Source organism: Parasteatoda tepidariorum, chromosome 10 (assembly GCF_043381705.1).
Source record: "Parasteatoda tepidariorum isolate YZ-2023 chromosome 10, CAS_Ptep_4.0, whole genome shotgun sequence".
NCBI lineage: Eukaryota > Metazoa > Arthropoda > Arachnida > Araneae > Theridiidae > Parasteatoda > Parasteatoda tepidariorum.
The window spans coordinates 689,870-716,084 of record NC_092213.1 but is presented as its reverse complement, the minus strand read 5'-3'; the positions used below and the strand labels follow the sequence as shown (position 1 = coordinate 716,084).

Here is a 26,215-nt window from a genome sequence, read left to right as displayed (position 1 = left end):
ATCAAGGTGCACCAATAAACCACGGTACAGCACCTAAATAATTTTTTAATAGATTTTTAAAGTCCATTTTGTTGATTTATATTCCTTTTCAAGATTTTTAAAGTTTTCTCTTGATTCCATTTGGACTGCAGTATTATACTTTTCTTTGGCAGATAACATTTTTTAGCAAAATTTTTTAGCAGAATAATCAAACTGAAGTACACTAGTGACAATGAAAACTGAGATAAAATTACAGTTTAAAGATTTATTATGCAAAATTAACTTTTCACCCACAAAATCTTTATTTGTTTGTTACTTACATAAAATATAAAAGCATTAGTTATGCATAGTTAGGCGATACTTAGCCTACTTTTTATGTAAAAAGCCTCATCATTGCTGAATTAAGGCAGTATATTAGAATTGAGAAAATTAAAAAAAAAGTGGGCAAGTAAAAAAAAAAACCTAAGTTAACAAAAATATTAGGAAGAAAAGTATGAAGGAAGAGGTGCTCAGACATCCAGATAAAAAGGTGTTGAAAACTAAGGATACTAAAATTTTAATATGAAATTAATATTTTAACTGGTAAATATTCCACAGAATCAGATATTTTTTTGGTAAAATAAAATAAAGTTTTCAAATAAATTTAACCATTAAAATTTATATATTCTTTGCATTTAAGAAAAAAAAATTTCAAGAATATTAGGTTGTCAATAATTCCCCTCCCCCTTAGAATAATTCATTTAAATTACATAAGAGATTATAAAATATGGATTGGGTTTTTTTTTCCTTCTTGACATTAAATTGTTTTCTTTTTCTCCCTGCAGAAGCAATACCCTTCTTTTCAAAAACATTTAATTGAGAAGACTCATTAGGCACCCAAACGTCTCTACACGCCACTGGCTGAACAATGTGTTGTTTGTTATTGATACTTTGAATAAAAGAAAGCTCTTTCAAGAGCACAAAAGCATTACAAGAATAATAAATTAAAGAAGTATTACTTGACTTGAGGCAAGATAGAAAGGGAATTTGGCATATAAAACAATGCTGCATTCTGGATCTAAATATAACTCTAAATGGACTTCACAGCCAGATTCAAATGAAGGTAGGGTGTGAGGTTTTACAGGTATAGTAGTTAATCCTCCCATTGTAGTCCTACAAAAAGAGAAAACACATTTTAGCACAACTTGTGACACTTGAAGAAATTTGGAATTGGTCCCTGAAAATTTTTAAATATTATTTAAAAAACCATAGCAAAAGTTTTTTTTAAGGGGGAAAAACGAAAAAACTTTTTCTTATAAAGTGGAAGAAAAATATTATAGTACAGTGGTACCTCGAGATACGAGTGCCCTAACATACGAGTTATTTGAGATACGAGCTGTCGAGCGAGCGAAGTTTTGTTTTGAGATACGAGTGACATTTGAGATACGAGGAACGGCCAGGCAAGTCCTTCTCATCCTCGACAATGCTCCTGCTCACCCACCGAACCTCGAACATGACATCCTCGAAGAGTTCAAGTTTATAAAGGTTCTCTATCTACCACCACTCCTATCCTGCAGCCCATGGATCAGCAGGTGATTTCTAATTTTAAAAAGCTGTACACTAAGCACCTGTTCCGGCGCTGCTTTGAGGTGACAGAAAACAGAAACCTCACCCTTCGAGNGTTACGGAATGAATTAAACTCGTATCTCGAGGTATCACTGTATTTCAAATTTGTTTTACTAGTAATCCAGGTCTTTTGATTACTCATTATTTTGCAACAAGCTCAAACTTTATTTTGTTATACAAGTTTCATAAATTTATTCTAACATTAAAAAGACTAACATAAAAAATTTTAACATTAGAAGAAGACATTTAATGACAACAATTATTTAATTCCGATTCTGTATTAGTAATAAAATTTGTTTTCTAAATAACAAAAAAAGTTAACAATAGAAGTAGTTGAAAGATATTATTTTCTAATTTTCCACTTTTATAAGCCCATAAATGTGCTACAAAAAATTGATTTGCAATATATCTACATTTGTTTAGATTTATTGACAATAAATTATTTATTTATTGTTAACAATCATTACTTGCAATATAAAGAAATTAGTTTAAATTCTGTGAGTCATATATGTTATCATTAAATAGGATCCAAATGAACTCACATTTTTATGATTACAAAGTAACGTTACTTACGTGGCTAGTTTTTGTGGTCTATTTTTCAAAATAAATTGTTCCTTTCTGCAATTTAGAAAGAATAAAAAATAATACAATGCAAGCAGTTAAAACAATATAACCTGATATGGTGATAAGAATCTTCATTGTTGCAAGGCAGATGAATTTTCACAAGACCTTGACCTACATAAGAAATCATGATATAAGTTTACATACTAAAAATTCATGTACTTAAGTAATGTTAATCATTTAAATTGTAAACAGGTATGATTCACAAAGTTATTAAAATAAATAAAAATAGTTCAATTTCTTGAAACCCAGCATACAATATGCAGAACAACGTTCAGTATAATTTTATTACTTTACATGTATGATCTTTTTTGTTTGTTTACCTTCACAAAGCCGTTGTAAAATTATAAGAAAGGTCTAAAGTTCAATTCCAGTAACCTTTTAAACAGATATATGGTCTATAAATATATAGTCAACACAGTATAGCGACAGTTGTAGTCCAAACGTAAACACACAACATTATACCACAAAATTGCTAAATTTTGAATACATAACATTATTGCAAATATTTACTTATATTTCATAAATACTAGATTCATTTTGGTAAAAACATACTACACTTTGAATAGAGTTATGAAACTGACTAATATGCAGTGTTTTCTTTTTTGCCAATAAAGAAAAAGCATTTTTTAATAAAGTACATTAAGGGTCAAAATTACATTTAAATTTTTTCAAATGAAAACTTTCAAAAAACACATAAACTTTACACATTCATTCAGTTCACTTTCAGATTTTGAAATTTTGCTTCACGAGAATAACGTCAAGAAATTAGAACTCTTTGTTCTGTTGCCTTTAGAATTACATCACAATTTTTAGTTATTGTAAACAATGTGCTTTTCGTCATCTTAAATAATTTAGAAATTTGTGTTACTCTACTATTCACTTCCTTTAAAATTTTTAATTTCTTCTCTAAGCTTATAATATTACTAGTGAGGAGCAGCCATTTTCACTAAATAACACATGTTCAGAGAATGAGCAAAACTAAAATTAAAAACAATGTCAATAATACCAACTTCAAAATTAACCACCTCTATTTTACAAAAAGATTGAATACAATTTTCAAAAGAAAAATGCGATTGATAAATACATTGAAATTTTTTTTAAAAGGTTACGATTATACAAAAAAATCCAATTTCTAAATGATTAAAATTTTTAATAATGGTAAATAATCCGTATTACACAATTCTTTTGACCTTAGATTATGCTTCCTAGGTTTGAAATAGGAGGGCCTGTTATACTTTTTTCACTCATTTATTTAAGATATTTCATGTTTATTGAGTGAAAATATGAATTAAAAGAAATAGAGGTTTGAATAGTTTTTTTCGAGTTACTTTATTTTTACTGATCATAAAAAAACTTTTACTAATCGCCACAAAACTCGTTAAAGTAGACTAGTTTTAATAGTTAGTTTACTTTCGCTTGAAAACAGAACTGGTTTTTCAGAGAATTTAAAAAAAAAAAAATTAAACAAAATTTCAACTTCAAAATTTCAACTGCTTGAAATGAACAGTTGAGTTTGGATGTTCTAAGGGATATAACATTGCGTTTATAGAACAGGACCTCATGTAGTAGTCATTATAATGGAAGATTAGCATGAATTAGGGTTTGTACAAAAGAGCGTACACTGAATCATTATTCAAGTATAACAGACATTGTTTAATGACCAAAATACAAAGAAATACAATTTAAAAATGTCCTACTATATGCAATAAATGGTAAAATATTAAAACTTATCACTTTTTATGTAATAGTTAAAAATAACTAAATAAAGTTAATTAAATTTCATAAATTGCATGTTGCAAAATTTTTTTAATGCATATTATTTTAAGCAGTGTCCAGGTTACAAGCGTGAATCACTATGCCTTCAATTCCAACTTTTCTGGGATGGAGTGCTTTACCTTTTGTAGATGGGGAAAGGTAAAAATTTGTATTTTTCTGAAAGAGATACAGCAGACAGAATTTATTTTTGATTTTTCCGAAAGGTGATTATGAATTTTACAGAACTTAGATTTGAAAAACTTTCAGTTAAGGGAATACTGGCAATGACCTTTTACTTAAAAAAACCACAATAACAAAAGTTAATTGAATATTGGGCAAGCGTAAATTGAGAAATGGTCACCTTAACCAAATAACAGGGCAAAAAATACAATGCACTAACTGCTCTTCTCCCCCTCCAAAAAATGGATCAGCTCACTCCAATAAGGAGGGAACTTGGAATTAAATTGTTGCTAGTTTTGCAAGCCTATTGTTTGGTAATATTGCATCTGCGGTTGGCGAGCAACATGGAATTCTTAGTAATATAAGTTATGCACAAAGTATTAATTAGGACCTACCAACAACACTTCCAGCTCTACAAAGTCTTGTTTCAAGTTGCAGTTCTGTAGACTCATATATACCATAACTATTTTTGAGTGTAATGTTGAAGAATATAGATTGTTCAGGCAATGAGACACTTAAAAGTCTGACAGGTGGCTTGAAGAATCTTTGTATAAGGGATGGAAGCTCTATATTTTTGGAACGGAGATTAGAATTGAACCTTTCGCCAATAATATCAACCTTAAAAAAGTTATATTTTAATTTTTTAAATTTATACAAAAAAAAAAATATATTAGTCAAAGAGATAAACATACAATAAAGAAAAAATTACAAAAAATTAACACAACAGCAATAAATTAAACATCTAACAAACCATAGCGATTATATTAATTTTAATTGATACAATTATATACAGTTAAACCTTCTTTAATGACCACCTCTAAATAAGTCTACTTTTCAAGAATAGTCTTAGGTTAATAAAACCAAATGTCTTACATAGGAACCTAATAGCCATTTTCAAACAATGATCACCTGTTACTCAACCTGAATATTATTTAAGGGCATATCTTAGTCAACTTTTTTCAGTATTTTTAACTCAAGCTTTTGAAAGTTGAAAGTGATCTTTACTACATATATTTTTCTTCAAAGACCAAGTCTGTTAAGATATCTCTCACACCACTTAAGAAGAAACAGCTATAAATGGCAAATTGTTTATGAGACAGAAAAAAAAAAAAGGAGTACACTACTTAATTATACACTTTTGGCATTAGATAGTCTTTTAATTCATTCAATTTTACTTTTTTTTAACAATCAATTTGTTGAAGACTTAGAATAGCAACTAACTCTTAACACTTGATAAGTCCAGCAAGAGATCGTTATACAGAGGCAGGCTAAAATTGCATATAGTTCAAAAATTAATCTTATAAAAACATAGTTAATTACTAAATATTAAGGTTAATTGATATAAATTAAACACGTTAAAATCAATCCAACATAATTAATTACCTTGAATAAATTTAGACATTTAATTATTTCACTAATTAAATAACATACCTGGGAGTCCAAAGGAGTGATATAAACCAGAAGATACAAGTATTTCTTATCTTTCAGCTCTTCACTATCAACCACAATCATTCTTCTTTCCCCTTTTTTACTTTTGGATGGAATAATTTGACCTTTGTCTGACAAATTCTCCCCAACTGAACTATTACAAAATACATTAGTTTTTATACACTACAATTTATTCAAGAAAAAGAAACTATTTTATTGAATTGTTAGATAAATACTATATTATATTTAATGTTAATCAGCTGGTCTGGTTTTTAAAATTATGACAATTTTAAAAACTCATTACCTAGAAATTACACCAAATTGAGACAGTAAATTACTATGAAACCAGTGAATAAGGGTTTGAAAATTACATACTCAAGCAGCATCTCTAAATAACTGGCTGGACAAGAAAATATTCAAACAAAAATACAATAAAATAACCATTATCAAATTTTGAATATAATTATGAATTTTGTGAAGTTTTTTTCATTTTTATTTTGCCTTTCTGGTCATTTCGGAGGATTATGTTGCATTTTCTTTAAATGAATATATACTTTTCTTTAATAAGTGAAAAGATGTTAAGATGTGCAAAAATGTTGATATTTTTTGAACTTTGGTAAGACTTTATTGCTAGCATAAGATTGGTGCTACTTAATAGATTCTGCAAAAAATAGTTTTGCCGAATAAGTTATGAACAGTAAGAAAGGTTGTGAAGCTTATTATATAATTTTATGCTTCAAAGTTGTAAAAAAAGTACTAAGTTTAATTAATTAAGAAATTTTTTTTAAAACCTATGTACAGAAAGGAGGTAAAATCCCTCTTAAATTTTACTACAAAAACTTGATATTCAAGGTATTAATTTATATAACAAAAATAATACACAAATAGTTCTACGAACTACAGATTACTAGAATTTTTTTAACTGAGATTTATGTTTTAATTACCTACTAATGATAAATATATCACATTTTAATACTACTTTACACATCCTGTAATTATATATACAACTAAATAGTTCTTACAAGAATATACTACAGGAATAATTAAGTATTTTGCAAATGAAACATAAATAATTTGCAGTTAATAGATATAATATTTTTCAAAATGAAAAAAAAAAAAAANTTTTTTTTTTTTTTTTTTTTTTTTTTTTTTTTTTTTTTTTTTTTTTTTTTGTATAGTATGTTGTTGAAATAAATTTATAATGAAACAACTCTAGCCACGATTTTATCTCTAGAAAAGGGATAATATGTGAAAGCAAAATGAAAATGAACATGGCAGGATAAGCAACATCACAATGATTTGGTCAAATCTGATTTGCAAATATTATGACTAATAATCACTTTGTTAGAAATTTAATGTTTATGCGTAGTTTGTTTGCGAGTAGTTTATTTACATGTATATTTAATAGAACTATAAAAGGACAATTGGGGAAATCACTACAATCTGGTATAAATTAATTACCTTACATAGCATTCAAAATTAATAAATTGCAAAAACATTTGAGAAGACTATACATAGCTATGATGAACCATTATGGGAGATTTTCTCATACTAAAAAAAATCATATTCCATTCTTTTACTTATTTTGCAAATTGTATTGGGAAGAAAGTAGGATTTATTTTAAATACTATGAAATTTGTGGCAATAACAGCTAAAAAAGGAATTGGTGACAGAACAACCTGGATTAACGACAAAATCCCACAAATCAGTTGTCAAAAAGTAATTACTCTGATGTGTAATTAAAAAATTAGAGTGCCGTAATAAATAAAATAGCATTAAAAAATCAAGAATTTAAAAATCATGTAGATGTGTAAAAATTCTTAGCAATAAAAGCCCAAAACTTCAATTTACAATGGAATCGGCTCAAATCAAGTGGGTCAAAAAATTAAATCGGCTAAAATAGTCAAATGTGTGTTTGGATTAGGAAAGTGAACTGACAAATTCAAGTATCATAATATCTCATAATAAATATTGGTATTTTAAAAATGCTTAAAAATTATTATCAATAATTGTCGAAAACATTACATAGATTTAAGATGAAAAGGGACCATATAATTTCAAAATGGCTACTCAAAAGCGAGATTCGAACATCAAAAAATAACCAATTTTGGAATGAGCAATTTTTTAAAAGTACACGACTGCAGAACCACTATAAATTTATTATGCTATTAATTTTACACATTTGTTTTTGCATCATTTTTACAATCGTTTTCTTATTTAGCTATAAAAAAAACTTGTTATGGCCATGAACGAGATCTCAGTCAAATAAGAAAAGGGATAATGATAAGGAAAGGAATAAGTAATTAATTCAGTAATGTAATTTTACAAAAATAGGAAATTTAAACTTTAGATTTGCAGAATTCTGTAAAACTTTTAATGGAATATAAGATTTCGACTTGCTTAAGTCTACAAATGAAGTCTTGAGATTCTTAGAATTCCACAAATGAAGAGAAAAGTCACAGGCTCTTTAGTTTTAAAATCTGGAAGAATGATATGAAAAACCCGTAATTCTGAGTTATACTCAGAATACAATTACCCTTGATATGTATTTTATTTTTATTTTTAACTTTTTTTTGTGTTTTTTATTTAATTTTTTGTCTTAATAAAAAAAAGAAATTTGCATTTATGTTAAACTTTTTAACTTCATTTTAATTACGGTTATTAGATTTGAATGTTTTAGTACCTTAAACTTTTTTTAAAAAAATGAAGAAATTTGCTGAGTGTAAGTTATATAATAAGAAAATGAGGAAAGTATAATTTTGAAAAACAATAATATACATAGAAAATACATAGTAATAGATTACCATGTTGTCATTTCTGATTTAGACAGTTCAGTACATCCATATATCCACTCTTTTTTAACCTGTAACATTTTCAAAACTATCAGCAATATAACAAATCTTTAAAGAGTAATACTAATACTAGTTTTAAAACTCAAAATTTTGGTAATAAAATATTGACAAAATCTCAAGTAAATAACTTATTTACAGCTTAGTTTTGAAAAAGCAATATCTTAAAAAACCTACCAATATTTGAAACTGAAAATTTGAAACATTTACATTAAATAGCAGGAAATTTGGAAATTGTTAGAAAATTTTAAATCAAATAAGGGTTTTACTGAATACATTCTTAGTCAATATTAGATGTTGTAACCATTTACATAAGTCATAATGCCTTTACTAAGTTGTTTATTTTTCTGAGAAATATTTACTTCATATATAAAATTTTAATGTCATAATTTCTTTTTTATACTTAAATACAATAATCTTCAATTAAATAGATGCAAACTGAATATATTTTACATCACTAATATTTAAAACAAAATTTACAGGGATAAGTTGTAAAAATTATAAAAACTGAAATAATTCAAGCAAAATTCTAGATTCTTAAAGATGTTTGTCAATAAAGATAGTATTATGAAACATTGTGATTTCTCAGCCCCAGAAATCAACTATACTAGCACTAAAAGATAAAGGAAGAAAAAGGGAAAAAAATCTGTGAAGTAAATTAGCAAAATATGAGAATATAATATGAAAATTTTATAATTTAATACAAGAATACAAAATTACTTACAAGGCCAGTGGCAATAATCAGTATACTGTCATCATGTGTGATTGGAATCAGAAGATATATTGCAGAAAGAACCTAAGGTGAAAAATAACATATAATTAGAAGAAATGTGCAATAAAACTATTTTTACCACAAATTACAGGGTTAAAATATTTTTCTTTATTTAAAAACAAAATTCACTGAACTATTTGCCACCTGAATATCTGAGTTAGATTGATTACCCATATTAACTATTCACTCTTTAATTCCTTCATCAATAATAATTATAAAACATTACAGTGTAAAGTCGCATATCCGGAATTGGTGAGACTTCCAGAAGTCCGTATAATAGATTTTTCCTTAAAATAGACTCCCAAGGTAAACAAAGCTTAAAATAAATACACATTATTTTAATAAATACACACTATTTTTAAGGGGAATAAGGTTTTAGTATTAGAATATCTAATAAATCAAATATAAAATATGTATTAGAAAAAAAATATTATTGCTGAAAATATGGAAAATGAAAAAAATTTGAGTTATGAAAATAATAATCCGCCATTTTTAACTGAAACGATTCAAGCAAGAAAGGGAAATTCCCGTCAAGGTGGGTAGGTGGAGGAGAAAAATTCATTTTCTCCTTATTTGTGAAAGAAAATAAGTGTAAAGAGGAGATCATTCAAGTTTAGGGCGGGGAAGTGACAAATTATTGTTTTCTCTCCAATCACTGGCTATCAATCAAGCATAAAGGCGGGGCACACTGATGGGATTCTCTTTATTTTTTCTTGTATGACTGAAAGAATCTGCTAAAGAACGAATGTTTCTCAAGGACGTGTATCTTTTTAGACCTATTCAAATTTTCCATTTTGACTCCTCCTCCACGTTAACGCTTGCCGCGTTTACCCTATTCTTTCAATAAAAAGGTTCCAGGAAAGGCCTCTTTCACTAGCCAGCTGCATAGGAAAGGAGGGGGGAGAGGACTCAGTTGCGGTCTTTTGAAAACATATCTCCCTCTCTTCCTGCATTCCAGAGTAGGAGCGTCACTCAATGGTCTTGCCTTCTTACCTTCCCCTTTGTCAGGGATGAGATTAGCCAAAAGGCAAAAAAGCTGAATTTCCACAATAGTAAATTTTACGCAAGCGCAACCTTTTAATAATAAATTTCAGACAGTTTAAGGTGATAAATAATGTGTTGACATACAATTGGTACTAATCTATTATTATATAAATGATTACATTGATACTTAACATTTAGTGAAAATAAAAATTACCAATTGAAAAAAAAAAGCTGGAAATTATATTTTTCCTCAGTTCACATAAGAGACAATTATTACTTGAAAAACTACCTGGTTTAGCAAATTAAAACTACTGAGAATATACATTAATATTTCATTTCTTTTAATAAATACTGTTATGTGATTTATAGCAAATATATCAGTAATATTACTTTTTAAATTATATTGGAAAAAAAAACTTTAACAATGGACCGAATCATTATGTTCATATTATAGTCTAATCTAACTAGAGCCCTCTGAAACATATCAATAACAGTGAAGTAGAAATATATAGTAACTCCTTAACATACAAAAATTGCTATTTTAGTTTGAAAAATTACATGACAATCAGCAACTGTTTAGATAATTGTTTTTTATTTGATAAGAATTTTGCATTTTATAGCATAAATAACAGCAATTATAAATAAAATTTTGATGATGAGTTAATTAACTCTTTTTCCCCAAAAATTTTTTTTTAATTAAATCCCTTTTTAAGTGATTGCTTTTGTTTGCTATATCTTTTATGTTTGCTATATTTAGTCGTTAGTCCATCTTCAAACATCTTGTGACAAATCCTATTTTTTCTTCTTTGCAAGCACAGAATGTAAGTTTTGAATATATTCCCTTCCAGTTTCTCTGATGTTGTAACACTTACATATACTAATAATCGTCGTTAGAAAAACAGTCACCTTTATAGTAACTAATTTTAAAAAAAATTTACTTCTTACAAGAATCGCGATAGTTGATCTTAAAATTGCGTGAATATGAATAACAATTATGGATTTTGAAATCACATGAATATGAAACTAGATATACGATTTTGAAAATGAGAAAATACAAACTGGGATATAGAATTTTTAAAACGCGTAAATACAAATCACGATTCATAATTTTTAGATCGCGTAAATACGAATCATGATGCGGAATTTTTAGATTGCATAAATAAGAATTATGAATTTTTAGAGTGCGTGAATGCGAATCCCAATGCCTTATTTTAAAATAACGTATAAATACGAAAATCAATGTTTGATATTATAAACCGCATGACCAAATCAAGACATTGAATTTTAAACTTGCGTGAATATGAATCGCTACATAGGTTTTTAAAAAGGCGTAAATACGAATCATAATATCGGATTTTAAAATCTCGTAAATAAGAATCGCAACATACAATACTCAAATCACGTGAATCAGAATCGCAACAAGCAAATATGATAAGCTATGTTTGATATTAAAATCGTGTGAATGAGATCGAGATATTAGCAGATTCCAGGCTTGGGACCTCTGAAAGGCTTGTCAGAAGCAGCGTCGTCTGAACTAAAAAAATCGGATCTATCAGGAGGGCGGGTAAAAAATTCCGAAAATCTTATTTGCTGTGAGTAAACAGAGAGAAAACAGCTAAAATAAGTAAAAATGAGAAAGGTTTGGTAGCTATGCAGTTTGAATTTTCTGTTTCTCTTGGAAAATTGGTAAATTTTCTGAAAAAGCGGAATACTTATAAAAAAAATGAAATTTTTAGAAAAATCTGAATTTTTGACAAAAAAGCTGAAATTCAAGTGATAAAAGTGAAAAAAGCGGAAATCCGCTAAAAAGCGGAAAAATCTCATCCCTGCCTTTGTGATTTACGGGTTTAACGCATAAGTCAGGGGTTCAGTGTAAGCTAGAAAAGAAAACGCGTAAAACGACCTTTTTTTTTTAAAGAAAGGGGAAGAGATGTTTATTTTGATTGTTAAAAAGTGTCCGAGAAATCGATCCTTCCGGAAAAGGGACGTTACACTGTATTTGGTAAATAAAAAGAAATAAAAATATTATGATAATGGAAAATATTAAATAACATTTGCTAATTAAACCACACTCAATATGTATTAAGCCATGCCTGAGAAACATTAAATGAGTTTTAATCAAGGATTCTTATAGCCAAAAATTAGGAAGAAAAATAAATAAATAAAATGCTTAATGTATTAACAGCCAGCATTAAATGATATTTTTGTTTTAATCTATCTATGTAATACGGTTAGATCAAGTTATAAATATGTTTTTACCCGACGAAATTGAAAATCTATAATTGGTTTATATCAGTGCTCCCCTACCCCCAGTCCGCGCACTGGTACTGGTCCGTGGATCGAATGATACCGGGCTGCCCATTGCATTGAATTTAAATTCCTAGGTTTATACCCCAAATTAAAAATATCTGTGTTCCATTAAAATTTTATTTATTTGAAAAAAAAAAGGGCCCCTGAAGGTATGACATAAATTTTTTAATGTTTGTAATGTATCGTCTCCGATTACCCCAAGATGGAACTGTCTCATTGCAAAGAAACAAGCTCAGGGTTCTCAATGATTTAACGTTCTAGTAAGTTAAAATGTTAAATCACTTCATATTTATTCTTTGGTGTAACTGTATTTTATTTTGAAGGCATGTTTAAATACAATTACATTAAAATTAATAAATCAAAATAATTTAAAATATAAATATAAATGTACTCCCAATAACTATAACCCAATTTCTCAACTCGTCTGATTTAATGTTTTATTATAACTCAACTTTCGCTTAATTTATAGCCAAGTCCATGTTAAGTTATACTACAGTGGAACCCCGATTTTACGTTGTCCGTTTCGTACGTTATCCCGCTTCTCACGTAATTTTCTGCTGATCTGTGAAAATTGCCTATACCGATAATGTTAAAAAATCCCGGATTTTGCGTTACCCCTTTTATGAAAATCCCGCTTGATGCGTTTTTCTACAAACAGATCAAATTTTTTTTTATTATTCTATTCGAAATGGTTTTACTCATTTTTCCGTGCTAGCATACCAAATGAGATTTTCAGTTGGTATTGTTGAGTTTGAAAGCTATAGCATTTTTTCTCATTTTCGAGACCTCAGTCATCGTGTTCTTTTCTCGAAAGAAGATGTCGAAACGAAAATGCTTTTCTCAGGCCGAAATCATCGAAAAAGGTAAAGAATTTCATGGCACTAAAGTTGATCTTGCTAAATCTTTGGGTATTGCTTATTCAACTTCGCAAATGATTTTAAAGCAAGAAGCTTCAGTAGAACTAAACGCTGAAAAACTCGGAAAATATGCGAAGAGAAAAACCCTTGAAACATCTCCGTATGATGAGTTAGAAAACATTTCAATGAACAGGTTCAAGGAAGCCAGAGCAGCAAAGATTCTTATAAATGGATCCATCCTGAGAGAAAAGGTGCTTGAAATTGCTGAAAGGCTTAAACTCCAAGGCTTCAGTGCATCAAATGGCTGGATCGATCGATCAAAAAAAAAGGAACAATTTATGCTTCAAATCTATCTGTTGCGAATCCGATAGTGTGGATATGACAATTGTGTAACAATGGAAAGAAGAAACTCTGCCAAATTTATTAAAGGGCTATAATCCAAGTGACATATTTAATGCGGACGAAACGGGATTGATTTTCAACCTATTGCCAACAAGACATTGACAATTAAAGGTGAAAATTGCCATGGAGGAAAGCTTTCAAAAATGCGCTTTACTGCTTTGCTCTGTGCAAATGCCGATGGAAGCCAAAAGTTAACGCCTCTTGTGATCGGTAGAGCAGAGAAACCACGGTGTTTCAAAACTATCAAAAGTTTTCCTACCGATTACACTTCAAACAAAAAAGCATGGATGACGCAAGCATTATTTAAAAATTTTCTTCGAAAACTGGTTAGAAAATCTCTAATGTTTCTTGATTCTGGAGACTTTCAGGGTGCTTCTAAGGCAAAAATTAATGTTCTTGAGGCTCGTAATTTGATATCTTCAGCTTGGGCCAGTGTCGACCGAAAGTGCATTATCAATGGATTCAATAAAGCCGGATTTTCAATATCGGAGGAGGAGAGCGCTGTTGTTTTGGAAGAAGAAGAAGGTAGCGTGTCTGAAGTTGAGGACCTTCCGGAAGTCGATGATGCATACATTGACTGTGACACAGATATCATTACTTCAGAAATCCCTTTCATAAGTGATTTAATGCCTTATTCCGACGATAGTGCTGATGACGATGAAATAACAGAAGACGTGCCAACAGCTGATCAAGCGATACAAAGCATAAAAACTCTAAAAAAATTTTTACTTGCAAATGTAAATCAAGAAGCAAATTTGCAAAAAATTGTTAGTATTGAACGAGCTGTATACGGAATTGTAGCTAGAAACGAAAAGCAAGGAAAGATTACTCATTTTTTCCATTAATTTAACTGGTAGGTGTCAATTTCTAAAAATATGCATAGATTTTTCTTAATCCCGATTTTACGTTATTCCGCTTCGAGTGTTTTTTATCGCTAATCAGACAGAAAACGCAAAATCGGGGTTTGACTGTATTTACATGCTTTCTATGTACTAAGGGTTACTTAAAGGTCGCACTACAAGAAAAATGTCTAAATATATTAGAGTTCTTATAAAAAAACTTTATGGACATATGATTCATAAATAGAAAATGAAAATACAAACCTTAGACCGAGAAAAACGCCAGGCATTGCTATCCTGTTCAATCCATTGACCTGATGGAGGAAATGTTCCAATAGGAACTGAAGGTAGTCTCGAATAATGTTTACCAGAGGGTCGGCGAACATAATGATATTTCAGCACTTTCTCAATAACATCTGGCTTGCTGGTAATCTAACAGCATACAGAATTTTTTAAAATTATATTTACATAAAAAATCAGCTCCATATATAAATCGAAACAATTATATTTTGAAAAATATCAATCTGATTGCAACACTTTTAATAAAATCAGACATTGAATGAGGATTAGAATGATAAATAATTAAAATTTGACTTGTTTTAATTTGTAAAAAATCAGTTGGGTGGAAAAGATAAATTTGATATTTAACAGTGAAAATTAAAGCTGCTTTCCTTTAAAGTATGGTACTTACATTGAAATTTTCACAATAAAATAACTTGAAAATAACATAATTGCTTACAATTAAAATAGGTCCTTTGATTGAGTTCAAAAATTACTTATTTTCATCACGTGAAAAATGATATAGAGCTTATGTAACAGATGTTGTGTAACATTCTGAATATTGGAAAAATTCAAATGCATTGATTGACTAATGTTACTTGTCAAAATTGAGGGCTATGTTTATTTCAGAGGTCTTTGTTCATCATTGAGGGTCATTTTTTAAGTAAGAACCATTTTGTAATGGAGTAAAAGAAACTTTATTTATGAAAGTAAATTGCATTATGTTTACTTTACATTTATTCACTTTTCAGCATAGTCACCGTCAACATTGAAACATATGTCAAATTGGGCAGCAGCTTTTAGATCTTTAAAGAATTCTGACCGTTATACCAGTAAGTAACAGTTCCTTTAATCATTTTCCAAGTGCTTTCCACCAAGAAATTTCTTAAGTTTTGGAAACAGATAAAAGTTTGATGGCGCTAAGTCAAGGCTGTATGGGGAATGATTCAGTACTACCCATTCATGACAGGAAGTCGAGATCGTTTTTTATTATGAACATTTGTTCTTCCTACATTAAAAAGTCTACACTATTTAGGCACATTTTCACAATTTTTACACTTTCCCCTTAAACTTCAACAAGCTGCCAGTGGATTTCAACAGGACAAACTTTTTTTTCTTCCATTTAAGAACTGAAAGCCATTTCACAATTAGCGGGATTATTGATCGACATGGTGACAAATGAAGCAGTATAACAATACAACCAACTCTAGCAAAAACATCAAATGTAATGGCAGCATAATGAGAGACTTGCCAATCTTTAGGTACCTCACTTGGCAGGATGCGCTGACACGATGCCCAATCGGTTTTTACTTTTAAAATGAACCTCATACCCCTTTCGATAGTTATGCAGTTATTTGCCAGGGGGCAGAGCAGATACAATGTACATTGTAAGTAATTAGTATGCAATGTACGTACAGAGTAAGTAATTATCATACATTTATCTTTATATTAAACTGTTGATATCAGTGTCATGCAAATTAAGGAGTTTGCTTCTCGCTCTTTTCTTTTCTAACCTGTTGAGTAGCTAAGCGTCATGAGTAAGTCAATGTACGTCATGTGTAGGTAATTATCTTACACTTATTTTTATATTAAATTGTTGGTATCAATGTCATGTAAATTAAGGTGTCCATTTCTTCTTTTCAGGCAACACGCCCGGCAGATGGAGATATTTAGTCATGACATTCTATGCAAAATAACCTATTTTGTACTCTAGTTCAAATATTATATACCAACAAATGATTAATACAAATATCAACACAAATATTAATAACAAAATATGAAAGATTTACCTACTTGATTAGTTTGTGGGTCAATTAAATCAAATAGACTACGGCAAATAGTTAGTATCAGCTGCTTACACCTGTTAGACAGAAATCAATAGAAACTATCAGAGAAGAACTCAATTAAAGCAGAAACTTCAAATAAAGAACTACCTTTTTCTTCATAGAAATATAATTTAAATAATGCAGGTATAAAAGGACTGGTATTAGACATTATTGAGCTGTTTTTATTTGATTTCCTGGTTGCTGATAACCTAGACACAGTATACTTTGTCTAGTGTACAAAGAATAATAGTCAGCATCCAAAAATGTTAATATCTCCTTAAGAGCACTTTTTGTTCATTTTTGTAAAGGGGGTGCACTTCTGAATCTGTTAGAAGTCTCCAAGATAGGAGAAAATCTTATGGGCATTAGCTGAGGATTATTAGTTGAACTCTAATTTCTAAAGGGCAAATGTGCCTGAATTCATATAAAAATTCAAAACTTTGAATCTTGCAAGTACCAAAATCTGACGAAACTAAATAAAACAAAATTAATCATCTCTTTTTTTAGAAAAAATAAAGACAAAAACACCTTTTTATTAAGTTAATCAAACTGCCCGAATAAAACTCTTTCGTTTAAAAGTTTGAATTAGACAACAAAATGGACAACCATTTCAATGTCAATTTATTTCGTAATTTGAAATCAAAATCCATTCATGTCAGGGAATTCATTTATTTCATAAATTTATTAATACAAATCTAATTTTGCCACTACATTTTTAGTATCACCTATTTGATTTTGATTGAAATATACATTTTTCTTAAAAATATAAATACATTTCACAAAGAAAGGAAATCAATGAGAAAACTTTTAATACACATGCAGGTTTCTAGAAAAGAACAGAAAGAAAGAAAAAAAAAAACTCTCCTTGACAGAGGAAAAGCAACCAACTTTGGGAATATTTTCGTGAAGTTGGTAGATAAAGCCTTATCTACCTTCCAGAAGTTTCAAGGCTCTAGATGCCTTAGGAAGCGAAATATTAGTTTGCGATGGATCATATATGAACCAAGCACCTTTTGTTTATGCAGAACCTTAGTTTCTTCTAAAGTGCAGAAAGTGTTTAAATATGTTGTACAGTGTAATACCACTATTTTTTATTTCATCATTTAAATCAAACTTTGATTGCGAAAAAAGTTTTAGATTCGCAATATATATTTTTAGATCTTTTTAGGGCATCCCATACATTAAACTGAATTATTAAAAAAGTAACCAATAGAAGATTAAACATGCCGTATAATAGAAATTAACATATTGTTAATTAAAAAACTGATATTAAAATTAAAAAACAGAAAGAGTGCATTTACAAAAAGCAAACTATTTATACATTAAAAAAATAGTTATCTGTTAGTTAGGTGCAAACAGATAAATTCATTCTCTCTTTGTTTTTCAACAGAAAACAAAATAAATAATTCTTTCCCTTAAAATAAATAAATAAAGCTAAAAAAAATGTTTAATTTATTTCTTAGTACCTGGTTAACAAAAAAAGTACAAAACTTTATTTTAGTGCAATTAATTATTCAAAAATGGCAATTTACATTTTAATTCTTAAGAAGTAAATTCCTTCATTTATTACTTTAAATTTTGTGACATTTTAAAATCATGAAATTTTCTGAAGCAGTAAGAACATAAGACACTTAATAATAAAGAAATGTTTAATTAAAAAAATAATTATATCCAATGTAATATTGAGAGTTTAACTTTTGAAATGACTTAACATGACAGTTAGAAAGACATTGTAACAAAGAAAAAAATATTAACCAAAAAATTGGTTTACTTCAAAATTATAACTGAATTTGTGCTTAATTTTTCTAAGTTTCTTAAAAAAAAAAAAAAAAAAAAAAAAAAAAAAAAAAAAAAAAAACGATTTATTAATTTTTGGGTAATTGAAAAAATAATCTTAAAACCCAACATTTTTAACCGAAGTTTTTAAAATTACTTCAAGTTAACAATTACATCATTTGAAAACAAAATTTATAATTAAAATTATTACATGAAAAATTACAATAAATGAATGAATAAATTGTGTGTACCAAGTAATAGCTAAATGATCTGCAGAAACCCAAACACCTGGTATAGAATTGGTCTGAAAATTAAAAGTTCATATTACAAATAGAATTGAGAAATAAGCACTATCAAAGAAAATTGCATGCAGCAAGAACTTATGTATAGGTTGAATCTAAAATTAGTTAAAAAGCTTCAAAATAAAACTCTAAAACTTTCAAGTATAAAATACAATTTTTCTCCTCAAATTATTCAGTAAGGTTAAACAAATATTAAATAAAAACATAACTGGTTGAAAATTGTAAGCTGAAAGAGTAAGCTCAGTGAAACTAAAAAGTAAAGTTTCTAAAAGAGCATTCAAGAACGTCTGCACATCAACCAAAGGTTTAAAGGTACCCAAACCTTAGATCAATATCAGCGGAAAAGCTTTATGGCTGAAAAGTTTGAGCCTGACAGGAATATCCTCTATTTAATCTAGTAAAAAATGAGGATCGCTAAAGCTGTTATCAGTAAATTTTGATTCTTTCTAGTCCTATTTCCTAACATTTGTGTAGCAAACATTGAGTATTTTTGCATTTATCTTACATTTGTCATTGATACATTTATCTTAAAACGTTTAACATGTATAAATATACAGGAGGAAAGTGCTTCTTATCCAGAGTGCACCTCTATGTAAATTCCATTTATCATATCAAGTTTCACTTTGCAAAAATTTTACCGGGACACACATTTCACATTTTTCCCTTGCTGTGCTCTCTTATTTTTTCTTTATTTCTGTGCTCTTTTATTTGCATAAAGATGATAAAAATGAGAGTATGAAGAAACTACTTTCATTCATTCTGAGAAATTAACTGTTACTGCTTTACAACAGCCAAAAAGGATATTTTGCAAATCAAAAAAGTGAACTCTACTTGGAGATGAGCATTTGGAGGACTTTTAATATCACCAAATAGAGGTGTCAATAATGTGACATGACCTTTGAACAATTAGAAAAATTGGAGAAAAATGCATATAGAACTAAGATAAATATATTTAATAAAATATATATAATTTTTTTTTAACATTGATCTAATATTGCCTTATTAATAAAAAAATTAGGGATAATGGTTTTGGTAAAAGACTCAATCAGCAATTAATAAAATGTTTACTTCGTATAGTTATTTATTTTTTTTAGTTAGTTCCATTTATCATATCAAGTTTCACTTTGCAAAAATTTTACCGGGACACACATTTCACATTTTTCCCTTGCTGTGCTCTCTTACCCCTAAGACAGGGATGGCGAACAAATGGCACACGTGCCATTTATGGCACGCGACACAATATTTTGGGTACTCCACCGATCACAATTATTGTTACACTATGAATTGTTATTACACAAATGTTATTACGCTATGAAGCATATGTAACAATTAAATTAAAATTCACAAAAAACAAACGAAATATTAAACAATTATTAATAAAAAAATTAAAAATTAATGCTAAAAACAATTAATAACCGTAAAAACAAGCTGACAGCAAATAACTAGCAAAAAAAATCAACAGTCCTGCTTAAACTAACATCTTAGAACCTAATATAAGTTATTGGTCATCTAATCTGCAACAAGTCACATGTTACTTTAAGTTGAATTACTTGTATAACTGAGACATTGCAAAATGTATTTTTTTTTCAATGTAAATAAAGAGTTCTGAGTTGATAGTATTTAGTATTATTATTTTCCCAATTATCACGAAGTCAAAATTATTTGACGGCACGTCTATGACCTCATTAAGCAATTTTTTAGAGAAAATGGCACGTTGGTGTATAAAAGTTCGCCACCCCTGCCCTAAGATATCTCACTCAGATATGTAGTAAAATGGTTCTATTTTGAACTTTCACCTTTCAAAAATGAATAGAGTGAAAATACTCCCAAAAAGGTATTTTCTGGATAACACTGGACATAACCTAGGCAGATAGTTTGAATCCAAATGTATTATATAAGAGAATCTCTGTTCTCAAAATATTACATTGGGAAAAAAAGTGAAACTTAAGAAACTTTACTACCATTGTTTGAATTTTCCAGGGACATGGGTTTGCTTAGTTTGAAGTGATTTCCAGTGATAAAGACTTATATAATTTGAGAAAAGTATGATAAATAATTAACTCATATTAGAGCTTTATTTTAATATTATACAATGCATTTCTTTGTATAAAAGACATAATCCAGTTATAAGATAGAAAAAAAAAGTTAAGGAGGAGAAATACATGAAGTAAAAAAATAAAACAGAAGAATATGTTTCAAAAGCAAGTAATAAGATTATTTTGTGACCAGTAAAAAAGTTATAAACAAAAAATATTTCATGTTTTAATGCTTCATCACACAGATAAATGCATTAATTTGAGTAAATGATAATAATGATTTGTAGCAAGTTATTTAAGAGTTTTGATAACAGTAGGATTGATATATTATATGAATATTAGATTAACAGATCAGAATATATCATGAGAAAAAAATGTCCAGATTGTCTTAAACAATGTAATGTCAATAACATAATTAAGTGTTAAATAAATAAGGTTAAAGCACTTCATAAACACAAACTATTAATAAAACTATGAAAGACTTACAAAAACTGACAACAGAAACCTCAGTTCAATGGACAAAACTCATAACTTTACAAAAATTAGTTTGTGAAAAATTATCATCAGCTTGGGTCAGTGTCGACCGAAAGTGCATTATCAATGGATTCAATAAAGCAGGATTTTCAATATCGGAGGAGGAGAGCGCTGTTGTTTTGGAAGAAGAAGAAGGTAGCCTGTCTGAAGTTGAGGACCTTCTGGAAGTCGATGATGCATACATCGACTGTGACACAGATATCATTACTTCAGAAACCCCTTTCATAAGTGATTTAATGTCCGATTCCGACGATAGTGCTGATGATGATGAAGATGAAATAACAGAAGATATGCCAACAGCTGATCAAGCGATACAAAGCATAAAAACTCTAAAAAATTTTTTAGTATTGAACGAGCTGTATACGAAATTGTAGCTAGAAACGAAAAGCAAGTAAAGATTACTCATTTTTTCCATTAATTTAACAGGTAGGTGTCAATTTTTAAAAATATGCAGAGATTTTTCTTAACCTTGATTTTACGTTATTCTGCTTCGAGCGTTTTTTATCGCTAGTCCGACAGAAAACGTAAAATCGGGGTTTCACTGTGTATATATATATATATATATATATGTTCAAAATGAAGAATAAAACAAAGAAAAATAATACACAAATGAAAAAAAAAGGGGGAAATAATAAGTAAAAAAATAACAAACGACAGTTTATATAAAAAAAAAAAATATTAAATTTTTTTTTAAAAACCAGGGAAAAAAAGATATAAGCCCATTGTGCAGCTGTAGTGCGACGTAAATTAACAACAACGTCCTTTTGACATGTCCGTTTCCTATCTGAAACTTTTTATTGTAAAAACGCAAAATATATTTGAATTCTGAGATCATTCTATACTTTTGAAGAGTGAGAAAATGTTTTGGATCACGAGCAAAAATGAGAATTGTTGCTTATTTTCACTTTCATTAAATAGGATTACGAATTTTGTAATATCAACACTTTTAATCCATTGTTTCTATAAGGATTCATTTGGTCATTCGAAAAATATTCGTTACATTGCAATTTCGGATTTCGCTAAAACCGAATTGGACGTTTTTTGGTATTCAGCCAAATATTGTTCTTTACACCTCTCATTTTGGTATTATAGGTAGAAATGGAAGTAGAAGAAGGTGATTTAAGTGCAACAGATGACAATAAGAATGACTCTGATGCCGAGAATGATACAAACTCCCTAATGGTAAATGGCTAGAATATTTTTGTATTCATGTTGTCCAAATTATTTTAAGTGTTTTTTAGTTCTTAAAATTAATTTTTAGGACCATGTTCCGAGCCGCTGGGAGAAACTAGAAGCTACTGAAGAAAAACTTGGTATATTTATGTTTCAATATCTTCTGAGCACCTATAATAAGATTTATTTTTAAAAAATATGTTCTCTGATTTATTATGATATTGATTAATATATTATGCTATTACGATAGAAATGCTGAAATAGGAATGTATATAACAAACAATCCATTTAAATATTAATTTTATTCGGATGATAAATCTTGTTTCAATCGACTTTTGCAATTTCATTGAATCTTAGTATTAAGTTGGGTTCAGTTTCCATTTTTTACTTTTAAAAAACGGTTAATTAATTTCACTTAAATTTTATACATTTCATTTAAAGATCATTTTCTTCACAAACTTTTCTGTTCGATATGATAAAATATTCTGTTCAAATAGATTAACGTCACTCGTATCAAAAAGTTCATCATAGAATTAAGTCAAAGTTTTGCATTCATCGATAGTGGTAGCAATGGAATGCATGCAAAACAATGTTTTCCCCATGAAAGAGACTAATCAACTTTTTACTNTGATTTATATATATATATAATATATATAAGTATAAATATATATATAAGCTCAAAAAGTAGAGAAAACAAGGGAAAAATTACAGTACAATGAAAGAAGGGGAAATAAATAAAAATAAGAGTTACAAAAAACCAGAAGGAAAAAAAAAACGCAACCCGAAAAAAAGGATAAAAATTTTTAAAAATCCGGAAAATAAAAGATATAATCTTTTTAGCAGCTCACACGATTATATCCACAAAAAAGAGTGCTTTCTAATATTGTATTAACATAGTCAAAGCAAAATATACCCACACAATAGCGTGAGGAGCACTCAAATTTCTGTAATTTTTCCCTTGTTTTCTCTACTTTTTGAACTTATTTTACGAGTTCTATTTACTTGCAGCTTATGCGCAATAAATAAAACCTATTGTTTTTCTTAATTTTCTTCGTGTTTTTCGTATTTATTTATTATGCTATATATATATATACAGCAGAGCGCCGATTATCCGAACCCTTATTATCCGAATGTCCAATTATCCGAACCATGTCCGAATTCGCTTCTATTTTTTCTATGTAAAGTTTAGAATAATTTTCAACTTATCGACAATTTTTCTAAATTTAGAAGAATTAATAATATCCACTACATCTTAAGACCATATTTAATTTACAACCTTTTTTAGCAGTTTTCTTATAGTAGCCAATACATTGTTATTCAGTTAAACCTACATACCCCTTTCGCCCTCTTCCACTGAAAACTATCTGAATCAAGAATGCGAGTTTCAATTTGACAGTCTACAATGGTTGAAAAGAGGAAGGAGTTTATGAATAGATATGTGCTGAAGTTCTACTATTGGGGGATGGGTACTTGTCACTTATTGTTAATGATTAGTGATTACAGTGCTTGGAATCTTAAATCTTGGAATAAAATTCTTAACAAATAAATAAACGAAACAGAAGCTTCTGAACCAGTAGATCTAGCCGATGAAAAGATGCCAGGTTATACAGCAGAAGAAATAGAAGACTGGTGTGGAGACACTGAAAACGACCCAGAAATTCAAATTTTAAATGATGATGAAATTGATGCTGAAAATTTGAATGAAAATCGGAACTCCACAGACAAAGAGAAAGAAGTAGGTGATCAATTTCAAGATAGTGGACCTTCTCACATAGAAGCATGCAATTCATTAAATATTGCAATTAATTGGCTAAAACGTCAAAATGATGTTGATCCAGTTCAGTTGATTTATTTAAAAAGAATAAGGAATATGGCTGCTCAAAAAAGAGCATCTTCTTTGAAACAAAAGTCTTTGCTGGATTTCTTTTGCAATGGAAAATTAAAAAAAAATCAGTAATTGATAAAAAAAATTTTTATAAAAAGCTGAAGTATGATAAAAATAATTTAAAATGAAAAAAAAAAGTTTAAAAAAATAAAATAAAAAGCATTTAAAAATTGAAAAAAGAAACTTTTAAACACACCAGAGCTATATTAGATAGTACTCTGCCAGTCCTAAGCCTAGAAAAAGTGTGAAGGGAAGTTAGTGCATAAATAATAATAATTTAAACTAGATTTTAAACAACTTTCCAATTATCCGAACTTTTCATTATCCGAAACACGTTCGGTCCCGAGCAGTTCGGATAATCGGCGCTCTACTGTATATATATACATATATAAATAAAGGTATATGACAGAAAAGTTTTGGAAAAGTGATACTTTTTCAACATCCTAGGAAAATGAAAAAAATGTATATATAAAAAGGGAATCCAAAGAAGAATGTCGTGCCCAAACGCCCTGTAAGTAAAGTGCTTTACTAAGAAGTTTCATTTTGCAAAGCAAAATACAATACTCGTCAAAAGTGGTCAATCAACATGGGAATTACAGAATTTTTTTCTTTTTTTTTTTCTAATTTAATAGTATCTTCAGTGAGAAGTGTTGCCTTGAAATTTTTGAGTTAAAAAGTACCACTTGCCTATTAAAAACTGACTTTTAATTCTAAAAATGCAAGTTAAATACCGTTAAGAGAGCTGTTATGACTGCCCAGGAAGTTGAACTGGAATGGAAATTGAATTTTTTACTCATTTGATCAGTGATTCGATCCAAGCAATTCAAAACTCACCTAGAGATCCTCAACTATCCCGAACCGTGTAGGATCACTTAACTTACATAAATAGCAAAATTCAGGTAAGTTTTTCACAAATTGGGATTTTAATAACAAATTTTGAAAAGCTTGCCAAAGATGTTTGAAAGGCGTATTTCACATTGCTTCAAAATGACCTTGTAAGGATGGATGATTTCTAACATGTTGTTCATAGATGATTTCGAACATTCCATTCAATATAGTATCATTCCACATCTTAAATTTGAAGCAAAGAATTACACAAAAATGATTCTATTGTAAAGCATGCCAGTGTTTTTAATTGTATCACCAGTTCTAAGGCCCAAATGATAGAATAAATCTAATGAAGAACTCACAGGCAAACTTTTATTTGCTGACAGTATTGTGAGAACTAGAATTGAATTGCAGTAAATAGAAAAGGTTTCAGCTCTGTTAACTACTTTTTAAAGTAGCTTTAAAAAAAAAAAAACTTATTTCTTGCTTTTCCAAATCAGTGCAATTTTTTTAAAAAAATAATTATAATTTAAATAATGTTTATGACGTAATACCTTGACTGAAAACACAATTTTCCTTCAAATTTTTTAATTAAAATCATAGAAAATAGATTTTTCTTAGCTTTTTTAGAATTAGTGAGCAGGACTGAAACTCCCTCAAAAATTTGAGGCAATACTCGTCACAGAGAATAACCTTTAATTTGAAAAACTTTTATGTCTGTAATGTCTATGTGGATTGGCCACTTTTGACGAGGGAGGGAGCACCCTGGTGCCTTCATAAATTTTCATCATACTTTACTTTGAAGCATGCTTTTAAAAAAAGACACAGATGCAAAGAATTTATATTATCAGTAATTCTTAATTAACTTCAAATAAAAATAAAGTTTATTTTGATTTGGAATAATGATATTTTTTTAGTTGTTTTTCAAAATATTGCTCATTACAGCTGTCGTAAATAATTTATGATTTTACAGTTTATAAAAACAAACACTA

The 26,215-nt window shown here is 28.8% G+C and overlaps 1 protein-coding gene across 9 annotated transcripts in view; it reads right to left on the bottom strand.

Moving 5' to 3' along the window:
• Positions 1 to 26,215, bottom strand: part of LOC107447798 (GPI inositol-deacylase) — a 78,379-nt gene that overhangs the window by 34,734 nt on the left and 17,430 nt on the right. For all 9 annotated transcript variants that reach the window (XR_011638023.1, XM_071186834.1, XM_071186835.1 and 6 more), the window contains 9 exons: positions 18,717 to 18,769; positions 16,658 to 16,724; positions 14,849 to 15,016; positions 9,145 to 9,216; positions 8,376 to 8,434; positions 5,575 to 5,725; positions 4,539 to 4,761; positions 2,259 to 2,319; positions 978 to 1,131 (listed from right to left, as the gene is read on the bottom strand). Coding sequence is in view for 8 of the 9 variants with exons in the window: in XM_071186834.1 (XP_071042935.1) it covers positions 978 to 1,131; positions 2,259 to 2,319; positions 4,539 to 4,761; positions 5,575 to 5,725; positions 8,376 to 8,434; positions 9,145 to 9,216; positions 14,849 to 15,016; positions 16,658 to 16,724; positions 18,717 to 18,769 (1,008 nt within the window). In the remaining variant the exon portion in view is untranslated. The remainder of the gene's footprint in view (positions 1 to 977; positions 1,132 to 2,258; positions 2,320 to 4,538; positions 4,762 to 5,574; positions 5,726 to 8,375; positions 8,435 to 9,144; positions 9,217 to 14,848; positions 15,017 to 16,657; positions 16,725 to 18,716; positions 18,770 to 26,215) is intronic.